At 43.4% G+C, this 11,327-nt stretch overlaps 1 protein-coding gene across 4 annotated transcripts; it reads left to right on the top strand.

The window, feature by feature from the left end:
- The first annotated feature begins 1,685 nt into the window (after positions 1-1,685).
- mmaa (metabolism of cobalamin associated A) lies at positions 1,686-11,283 on the top strand. 4 transcript variants are annotated; one of them, XM_045716580.1, is made up of 8 exons: positions 1,686-2,034; positions 2,152-2,198; positions 2,330-2,765; positions 3,039-3,161; positions 3,647-3,817; positions 4,094-4,179; positions 7,238-7,387; positions 10,667-11,283. In XM_045716580.1, exons 3-8 carry the CDS (start codon positions 2,354-2,356, stop codon positions 10,970-10,972), a joined length of 1,248 nt encoding a protein of 415 aa, XP_045572536.1. In that variant the 5' UTR covers positions 1,686-2,034; positions 2,152-2,198; positions 2,330-2,353; the 3' UTR covers positions 10,973-11,283. The 4 variants fall into 4 exon arrangements, with proteins under 4 accessions (XP_045572536.1, XP_045572537.1, XP_045572535.1 ...); XM_045716578.1 differs by having other exon boundaries at positions 1,692-2,034; positions 2,316-2,765; XM_045716581.1 differs by lacking the exon at positions 2,152-2,198.
- Positions 11,284-11,327: the final 44 nt, after the last annotated feature.

An 11,327-nucleotide genomic window follows, 5' to 3' on the forward strand; every position in this document is an offset into this window, starting at 1 on the left:
CCTGTGGCCTTATATTGTTTTCATTTTTAAGAATAAAATAACGTTAATGTCCACGGATATCAACACGTGTAATGTTGGTATCATAAGCTGCATAAAAGTTTAAAGTTGACGCTCAAGAAAGAGTCACGCAGAGGCCAAATTGAACTCTCCCGCATCACTGTGCGCCTCTCAGATTTTGTAACAAATGATTGGTTAATGGTAAGTGGGGGCGAGAGGTCCTGTATAAACACAAACTCACTTCCTTGACAACTTCCTTCACAGCTGCTCTGCGCTGCTTGGTGAAGCCCAAGAAGTATGAATGCCCTGACTTCTGCAGAGGCTGTATCACCGTAAATGCAGACGTCCTAATGGCCATGTAGCGCCTTTAAGCAAACAGAAGAATACACCATGATGATATTTAACCTCAAATAACATAAATCACAAAATCATTCATATTTAGTCAAGAATGCATATTTTGCAGGTATGATTCTTCCTTTGAAGGGTGAGTTCTCATATGAGTAGAATGAGTGTGGATAGAGGAGTGGTGTGACCAGATATAGAACAGTGGAGGCTGATGGGAGGATCTATAGGAGGACGGGCTCAAATTGTACTGGCTGGAATGAAATGAATGGAACGAATCAAACACATCAAACAGCTCCTCCCACCAGCCTCCTCTGATATAGACTGAGGTCCTGGTATTGGAAGCACACCTGTTGTAAGGCCCTTAGGTGTAAAAACCTTCGGATCACCCTTGGGGAGTTGGGACATGAAAACAACACATTTTCAATTGACACAGCCATAAGACTCTTGAACAGTTAATCAAATGGCTACCCGGACTATTTGCATTGAGTGCCCCCCCAACCCCTCTTTTTACGCTGCTGCTACTCTCTGTTTATCATAAAAGCATAGTCACTTTAACTATACATTCATGTACATACTACCTCAATTGGGCCGACCAACCAGTGCTCCCGCACATTGGCTAACCGGGCTATCTGCATTGTGTCCTGCCACCCACCACCCGCCAACCCCTCTTTTATGCTACTGCTACTCTCTGTTCATCATATATGCATATATATGCTTTAACCATATCTACATGTACATACTACCTCAATCAGCCTGACTAACCGGTGTCTGTATGTAGCCTCGTTACTTTTATAGCCTTGCTAATGTATATAGCCTGTCTTTTTACTGTTGTTTTATTTCTTTACTTACCTATTGTTCACCTAACACCTTTTTTTTTGCACTATTGGTTAGAGCCTGTAAGTAAGCATTTCACTGTAAGGTCTGTATTCGGCACACGTGACAAATAAACTTTGATTTGATTTGAATACGTGTACCTGTGTGAAATAGGACATGAACTGTATAAGTACCCACACAAATATTACAACTCAAGACACTAACATGAAATTGTATGGCCACAATGGCTGAAAATGGAAAAATCTATTCAGCCATACATGCACAATTGTGCAAGAGTCATCCATCCCTAGATAAATGCCTTCTAAAATGATTCCTTTGAATTTCGATTTGAGTGAATTGTGAAGACAAGAGCTCAACCACGACTAACTGCTACCACCACGTGGCCTTGAGTCGTACTACTTTTCTAGAAAGGGGCGGTGTTCAACGTCACAGGAAGTAGGAAGTGAACGAAGCAAAATAATTAAAATACCCACTGGGTTTCACTAGATAGCACAGCCACGAAGTCAAAAGATGTATGAAAATAAAAATGTGCTTTTTGGTCTTAATTTAAGGTTATGTCTAGGCATAAGGTTAGCAGTGTGGTTAAGGTTAGGGTTAATGTTAGGTTTAATATCACATTTTAAGAAGATCAATTGTAGAAATGGGCGGAGTTTTTGACTTTGTGACTGTGGTAGCTAGTGACGACCAAAACACTGGTAGGTCAACGTGTGGTTGCTTTTGAGTATCAAATGACAGAATTATCCTTATTTTCTTTATTCCAAAAATGTATACTCAGTTATGAAAGTGTTTGGAGCAATAGTAGAGGACAACAGCAAAGACGAGCGAAGCAGATTTATGTACAAATAGCTAGCTATCAAGGTGAGTTCTCCATTGTATGTACACGTTTTGTAATTGTTCAGCTATATGGCTACTTGTCAGTCAGTTACCGGTGTATGTAATGTATGTATTAATATGTCCATTCGTTTCTACTGGCAGAATTTGCTCCTGAATGCCATAACCTCAAACAGTCTAAATAGCCCAAAGTGAGTGTCATAGAACAATCAGCATCAGTTTTGTTTTGGTTCTGTCTTGTTGAATGAACTGAAATGTGTCACAAACCTCTATTGAATGCCTGTTGTCTAACGTTACATCATTATCAGACTCTCTCCCCTAGAGAAGGGACCAGTGCCAGACAATCATGGGACCCTCAGTACTCTTTCCGCTTCTCCACCGCCTGTCCTCCCCCTTACGAACTGTCACCCCAACATGGGGCCGATGCCTCCTCCGCCGGCTACCCCCACCATCCTGCACTCGTACCCCTTGCACCACCTCATTCCCTGGGCTTAACTCCCAACACATCCGCGGTATGTGTGTGGAATCCACCCTCAGCCACATCAAGGAGCTGAGTCCACCAGAGCAGAGGCTGTTGAATAAGCTGTATGAAGGACTGATCTCAGGTCAGCGGGCCAGTCTGGCTGAGTCCATTACCCTGGTGGAGACCCAGCACCCCAGGAAGAAAGAGCTGGCCCAGGTCCTGCTGCAGAGAGTACTGGCCTACAGGAAGGAGCAGGAGAAACAGAACGGAGGGAAACCCCTGGCCTTCAGAGTGGGTTAGTATGTGGATTTGTTATGTTCAACATTGTTGTGTCTATGCCCAGTACACAGAATGCACACAGACCTAATAATATGTGACCATTTGAACTAGTGGCTAGCACAGTCCTTAGAGTTGGACCGCTTGAATTGGTGGCTGCAATGTGGGCTTTTTATTGAAGATTTTTGTACTCATACACTTGAGGTAGCTAAGTCTAAAATACCATATGAAGAAGAGTGTGGGCTTGGTGTACGTGCATGTTTGTTGTCTGTGAGGTGACGTCTGTCTGTAGGTCTGTCTGGCCCACCCGGAGCTGGGAAGTCCACCTTCATTGAGGTGGTGGGGAAGATGCTCACAGGACAAGGACATAAAGTCTCTGTTCTGGCTGTCGACCCTTCATCGTGCACTACAGGAGGTATGTTTCCACATCATTCTACATATTCATCGCTGTGTTTGTGCGTGGTATTTCATCAGTGTTGTGGGGTATATGTATTGGTTTAAATGGGTCTGTTAGAATGCCTCGTAATGCCAGACAGACTCTTGCACCGTAATATATGGGATTTTGTGAACATTGACATAACTATTCCTCCTTGTTCAATGTTGTTAAACATCATTTCCTCACCACAGGAGGTTGGTGGCACCTTAATTGGGGAGGACGGGCCCGTGTTAATGACTGGAGCGGAATCAGTGGAATGGTATCAAACGCATTGTTTCCAGGTGTTTGATTCCATTTGCTCTGTTCTGGACATTTTATTACGAGCCGTTCTCCCCTCAGCAGCCTCCTGTGTTCCTCACATACATCTTCTTCAAGATATTATTAAATATTGATAGCTATACTGATATACTACCACTTGTATACTTTATGTTGGCGTTATGCATAAATCCTCCCCCTCTCCCCAGGGTCTCTGATGGGTGATAAGACTCGTATGACTGAGCTCTCCAGAGACATGAGTGCTTTCATCAGACCCTCCCCCACCTCTGGAACACTGGGAGGAGTCACCCGGACCACCAATGAGGCCATAGTACTGTGTGAGGGGGGCGGATACGACATCGTTCTGGTAGAGACTGTAGGTGAGGAACTCTAACGGTTGAGTTGACTGTTTTAAAAGCCTCAGAAGGGACAAATCTTCACCTGGGACAGGCCACCTCCACAGTTTTTATTGAACCAGATTGAATCTCATTGTGATTCATGCTTTGCATCTTCCACATTACGTGGTTTCTAAAGTCTAAATGGCATAAAGGATAAAATGATGAAATGACAGAACATGGCTCATAGTTTGTTAATAAAATTCCTAAGGTAGCTAGCGTTTCATAAATACTTGGTTTCATTGTGTGTTGTGTCCTCAGGCGTAGGCCAGTCAGAGTTTGCTGTGGCTGACATGGTGGACATGTTTGTGTTGCTGATCCCACCAGCAGGGGGCGATGAACTACAGGTCAGACAGGCTGCACCTCCATCACCATCACACTCCCCTGTTCCAATGCCATTAGCCATTAAAGAACCTGTGGAAATCTTGTGATATCTACAGACATTTTTGATCATTTAAATGAATAATATATCCATTGATTCTTGATGAATATAAATGTCTCATGAGCTTAGTTCAACTGGCTTTAAAGTACATCCCTGATTCCTCATGCCTTTCATATTTGGAAAATAATTTTCTTTCCACCCTGTTGTCTTCACTTATTCTGTCTCAGGATGCACCTAAGTATTCAAACAGGATCACAGACTGTTGCACTGTCCATCAATCAGCTTAGACGTATAGACATAAGATTTACATCCAATTTCCCCTCTGGAGATCAATAAAGTTGATTCAAAGCACATCGTGTTGGTCACATACACGTATTTAGCAGATGTCATTTCTATCAAAGTGTGGACACACCTACTCATTACATTTTTAAATGTTTTTTTTCTTTATTTTTATTATTTTCTACATTGTAGAATAATAGTGTAGACATCAAAACAAATGAAATAACACATGGAATCATGTAGTAACCAACAGTGTTAAACAAATCGAAATATATTTTAGATTCTTCAAAGTAGCCACCCTTTTCCTTGATGACAGCTTTGCACACTTGGCATTCTCTCAACGAGCTTCACCTGGAATGCTTTTCTAACAGTCTTGAAGGAGCTCCCACATATGCTGAGCACTTGTTGGCTGCTTTTCCTTCACTCTGCGGTCCAACTCATCCCAAACCATCTCAATTGGGTTGAAGTCAGGTGATTGTGGAGGCCAGGTCATCTGATGCAGCACTCCATCACTCTCCTTCTTGGTCAAATAGCCCTTACACCGATAGGAGGTGTGTTTGGGTCATTGTCCTGTTGCACAAACCAGGTGGGATGGCGTATCGCTGCAGAATGCTGTGGTAGTCATGCTGGTTAAGTGTGCCTTGAATTCTAAATAAATCACTCAGTGTCACCAGCAAAGCATCATCACACCAACTCCTCCATGCTTCACGGTGGGAACTATACATGTGGAAATCATCCCTTCACTTGCTCTGCGTCTCACAAAGACATGGCGGTTGGGAACCAAAAATCTCAAATTTGAATTCATCAGACCAAAGACAGATTTCCACCGGTCTAATGTCCATTGCTCGCGTTACTGTCTTTTAAGCAAGTCTCTTCTTATTGGTGTCCTTTTAGTAGTGGTTTCTTTGCAGCAATTCAACCATGAAGTTGATGTTGAGATGTGTGTGTTACTTGAACTCTGTGAAGCATTTATTTGGGCTGCAATTTATGAACTTATCTTCTGCAGCAGAGGTAATTCTGGGTCTTCCTTTCCTGTGGCGGTCCTCATGAGAGCAAGTTTCATCATAGCGCTTGATGGTTCTTGCGACTGAACTTGGAGAAACGTTCAAAGTTATTGACATTTTCCAGATTGACTGACCTTCATGTCTTAAAGTAATGATGGACTGTCGTTTCGCTTTGCTTATTTGAGCTGTTCTTGCCATAATATGGACTTGGTATTTTACCAAATAGGGCTATCTTCTGTATACCACCCCTACCTTGTCACAACACAACTGATTGGCTCAAACGCATTAAGAAGGAAAGAAATTCCACAAATTAACTTTTAACAAGGCACACCTGTTAATTGAAATGCATTCCAGGTGACTACCTCATGAAGCTGGTTGAGAGAATGCCAAGAGTGTGCAAAGCTGTCATCAATGCAAAGGGTGCCTACTTTGAAGAATCTCATATTTACATTTACATTTATATTTAAGTCATTTAGCAGACGCTCTTATCGAGAGCGACTTACAAATTGGTGCATTCACCTTATGATATCCAGTGGAACAACCACTTTACAATAGTGCATCTAAATCTTTTAGGGGGGGGTTAGAAGGATTACTTTATCCTATCCCAGGTATTCCTTAAAGAGGTGGGGTTTCAGGTGTCTCCAGAAGGTGGTGATTGACTCCGCTGTCCTGGCGTCGTGAGGGAGCTTGTACACTACCATTCAAAAGTTTGGGGTCACTTAGAAATGTCCTTGTTTTTGAAAGAAAAGCAATTATTTTTGTCCATTAATGTAACATCAAATTGATCCGAAATACAGTGTACACATTGTTAATGTTGTAAATGACTATTATAGCTGGAAACGGCAGATTTTTAATGTAATATCTACATAGGCGTGCAGAGGCCCATTATCAGCAACCATCACTCCTGTGTTCCAATGGCACGTTGTGTTAGCTAATCCAAGTTTATCATTTTAAAAGGAAGCAATAAAACTGGCCTTCTTTAGACTAGTTGAGTATCTGGAGCATCAGCATTTGTGGGTTCAATTACAGGCTTAAAATAGCCAGAAACAACTTTCATCTGAAACTCGTCAGTCTATTCTTGTTCTGAGAAATGAAGGCTATTCCATGCGAGAAATTGCCAAGAAACTGAAGATCTCGTACAAAGCTGTGTAGTACTCCCTTCACAGAACAGCTCAAACTGGCTCTAACCAGAATAGAAAGAGGAGTGGGAGGCCCCGGTGCACAACTGAGCAAGAGGACAAGTACATTAGTGTCTAGTTTAAGAAACAGACGCCTCACAAGTCCTCAACTAGCAGCTTTATTAAATAGTACCCGCAAAACACCAGTCTCAACATCAACAGTGAAGAGGCCTTCTAGGTAGAGTTGCAAAGAAATAGCCATATCTCAGATTGGCCAATAAAAATAAAAGATTAAGATGGGCAAAAGAACAGACACTGGACATAGGAACTCTGCCTAGAAGGCCAGCATCCCGGAGTCGCCTCTTCACTGTTGATGTTGAGACTGGTGTTTTGCGGGTACTATTTAATGAAGCTGCTAGTTGTGGACTTGTGAGGCGTCTGAAATGGGTAAAACGGTATGCAAACATTATTAAAGTGACCAGTGTTCCATGACTATGTACATAGGGCAAGCAGCCTCTAAGGTGCAGGGTTGAGTAACCGGGTGGTAGCCTTCTAGGGACATTTTGTAAAGTTCAGGACACCGTACTGAATCTGAATCTGTGTGTGTCTTCTCCATTGCCAGGGCATTAAGCGAGGCATCATAGAGAAGGCTGACCTGGTGGTGGTCACTAAAGCAGACGGAGACCTGTTAGTTCCAGCCAGGAGAATCCAGGCAGAGTATACCAGCGCTCTGAAACTGCTCAGGAAGAAATCAAAGTCCTGGAACCCTAAGGTGGGTTGTATTGGGTTGAATGTATTTTGTCTGAGTGGTAGTGCGAAGGTGTTAAACTTATATATAAAAGTGCTTCAAATAGCTGCTCAGGAAGAAGTCCAAGACCTGGAATGTGGTTAGTGTTGGGTTATGTGGGTTTGTGCTCATACTTTCATACGCACAGAATTAAGAAATACAAACAGATAATGAGAAATAAATGCATACTTACAAAAATGCATGTGACAAAAAAATAGCAAAACATGAAAGAATGCATATTGACTCAAGCTCCAGGTGACTGGGGGTTGGAATCTGATATTCTTCTTCATATCCTCTATTGGAGAGCTGTGTTACATTTCCCCTGAAAATCCTTTTTTACCGCCCTTAACTCTCCACGCGCACACATCACCAGAGCCGACAGGCCGTCCCACTGCACAGCGAGGTCAGCTGACCCGGGGGAGGGGGATAATGTGATGTCATCATCAGGGCACTCTAGTCTGTCGCAGTGTTCCCGGGGTGGGGAGGGGGGGCTCTCTGCATGTCTCCCCGCCCTGGGCCGAGCGTTGTGGTGTTGTCTCTTGGTCTCAGATCGACCGTGTGCGGCCCAATGCAGCATCTGCCCACTTGGCACCCTGCCAAAGTCCCCTGCCGCCACCAACCCACCCTTCTCCCTCCATCCCCCTCTTCCTCTTCCTCCCCACTCTGAATAGAGAGCTGCTGTGTCATGTATTTTCCTGATTAGCAGCCCACCCACTCAGATGAAAGACTCCCAGACCTGTCTCGCTCTCTGGTTCTCTCTCTCTCTCTCTCTCTCTCTCTCTCTCTCTCTCTCTCTCTCTCTCTCTTCTTTCTTCAATTTTCTGTCTCTCTCGCTCTCTCTCTCTCTTTCACTCTCTCTGTTTTTCTGTCTCTCTCTCTCTCTCTCTCTTCATCTCCATCTCTCATCTCTCTCTGTTTTGCTGTCTCCATTTTATTGTCTCTCTCTCTCTCTCTCGCTCTGTGGCCCTGTTCCTCTTTCCACTAGTACCAGAGTCAGCAACACTGACTTCAGGACAGGAGATATCCACCACAGGGATTTTAATGGGTCTCCACATGATTCCTCCTCTGCCATATCTCAATATTAGGTTCAGGAAGGCTCCCTTCTAGCAGATGAATCATTTTGACTGTAGCTTTGTAAGACATTTCTACAGTATTTCCCCATGTCAGAAACACATTTCTATTGGCACACTTGAATTGTGAATAGACCAATTTAGAAATGACTAGATAGAATACAGCTTGATAGTGTATTGTACCATTGAGATATGACTTCACACAGTTCCCTTTTTGTAGTGCCGTCACTCTCATTCAAGCACTGGTCAATACTGAGTTGTTTAGTCCTTAAATCACTGGTGTTGTCTGAACAGGCCTGAGGTGAATATGGGAATACAGAGACCCCACTGGGTGTGTGATATCTGTGGTGTGTCACTGTGCCTGCATGGGCATATGGGGGGATTGATTACCAACTACATGGTGGTCCACACGTGTGTGTTCACATACAGTACCAGTCAAAAGTTTGGACACACCTACTCATTCCAGTTTTTTTCTTTATTTGTACTATTTTCTACATTGTATAATAATAGTGAAGACATCAAAACTATGAAATAACACACATTGAATCATGTAGTAACCAAAAACGTGTTAAACAAATCAAAATATATTTGAGATTCTTCAAAGTAGCCACCCTTTCCCTTGATGACAGCTTTGCAAATGCTTGGCATTCTCTCAACCAGCTTCATGAGGTAGTCACCTGGAATGCATTTCAATTTACATGTGTGCCTTGTTAAAAGTTAATTTGTGGAATTTCTTTCCTTCTTAATGCGTTTGAGCCCATCAGTTGTGTTGTGACAAGGTAGGGGTGGTATACAGAAGATAGACCTATTTGGTAAAAGACCAAGTCCATATTATGGCAAGAACAGCTCAAATAAGCAAAGCGAAACGACAGTCCATCATTACTTTAAGACATGAAGGTCAGTCAATCCGGGAAATGTCTAGAACTTTGAAAGTTTCTTCAAGTGCAGTTGCAAAAACCATCAAGCGCTATGATGAAACTGGCTCTCGTGAGGACGGTCACAGGAAAGGAAGACCCAGAGTTACCTCTGCTGCAGAGGATAAGTTCATTAAAGTTAACTGCACCTCAGATTGCAGCCCAAATAAATGCTTCACATTGTTCAAGTAAGACATCTCAACATCAACTGTTCAGAGGAGACTGCGTGAATCAGGCCTTCATGGTCGAATTGCTGCAAATAAACCACTACTAAAGGACACCAATAATAATAAGAGACTTGCTTGAGCCAAGAAACACGAGCAATGGACATTAGACCAGTGAAAATCTGTCATTTGGTCTGATGAGTTCAAATTTGAGATGTTTGGTTCCAACCGCTGTGTCTTTATGAGACGCAGAGTAGTTGAATGGATGATCTCCACATGTGTGGTTCCCACCGTGAAGCATGGAGGAGGAGGTGTGATGGTGTGGGGGTGCTTTGCTGGTGACACTGTGATGAGATTTATTTAGAATTCAAGGTACACTTAACCAGCATGGCTACCACAGCATTCTGCAGTGATACGCCATCCCATCTGGTTTGCGCTTAGTGGGACTATAATTTGTTTTTCAACAGGACAATGACCCAAAACACGTCCAGACTGTGTAAGAGCTTTTTGACCAAGAAGGAGAGTGATGGAGTGCTGCATGGAGTGATGGAGACCTGGCCTCCACAATCACCTGACCTCAACCCAATTGAGATGGTTTGGGATGAGTTGGACCGCAGAGTGAAGGTAAAGCAGCCAACAAGCGCTCAGCATATGTGGGAACTACTTCAAGACTGTTGGAAAAGCATTCCAGGTGAAGCTCGTTGAGAGAATGCCAAGAGTACAAAGCTGTCATCAAGACAAAGGGTGGCTACTTTGAAGAATCTAAAATATATTTTGATTTGTTTACTATTTTGGCTACTACATGATTCCATATGTGTTATTTCATAGTTTTGATATCTTCACTATTATTCTACAATGTAGAAAATAGTAAAAATAAAGAAAAACCCTTGAATGAGTAGGTGTGTACTGTGTGTGTGTGTGGGGGGGGGCTTGTATTACTATCCTTGTGGGTACTGGAAATCCCCAAAGTCCCCACAATGATAGTAAAACAAGGAAAATTCTCCCTGTGGGGCCATTTCCCACATCCCCACTTGGACAAAGGCTATTTTAAGCTTAGGGGTTAAGGTTAAGGGAAAAGTGGGACATGCTGTGTGTGTGTGTGGTTCTCCCCACCAGGTAGTGCGTGTGTCATCCCAGACAGGCGAGGGTGTACCAGAGCTGTGGGGTAAGATGGAGGCGTTCCGTTCAGCCACCCTGTCCAGCGGGGACTTCCAGGACAGACGTAGGGCCCAGCACAAGGTGTGGATGTGGAGCCTGATCCAGGAGAATGTCCTGAGGCACTTCCAGGAACACCCTGCCGTCAGGGGGGAGCTACCCCAGCTAGAGGACAGGGTCACCAGGGGAGCTATATCACCGGGCCTGGCGGCTGATCTGTTACTGAAGGCCTTCACCTCTTCTTCATCATCCTCCTCCTCACAGTGACCTAGCTGAAGTGGAGATCTAATACCAACAGCATTATCCATATACTGTAATATTGATTACTCTTCTCGCCTTCTCAGATCACTGCTCTGTAAGGACGATTGATTGGTGATGAGAGAAGGGAAGGAATTCTAGGTCTTGGTCCCCCACCCAATGCCACACACAACACACTGCCTTCAAATTGAAACACTGACCTACGTTCTCATACAAGAGACTTGACATTGCAGTTTATCGGTTTATACTTGAAGAGTATCAATGGATGCAGTTTGATAGATTTTATCATAATCAATGAGTTGAATAAATTATGAAATGAATTAGATAGTTGTGGCTGTTTTCTGTTGCTGAAATGTTTGTGTGG

This window comes from Salmo salar, chromosome ssa04, assembly GCF_905237065.1.
Source record: "Salmo salar chromosome ssa04, Ssal_v3.1, whole genome shotgun sequence".
NCBI classification, from domain to species: Eukaryota; Metazoa; Chordata; class Actinopteri; order Salmoniformes; family Salmonidae; genus Salmo; species Salmo salar.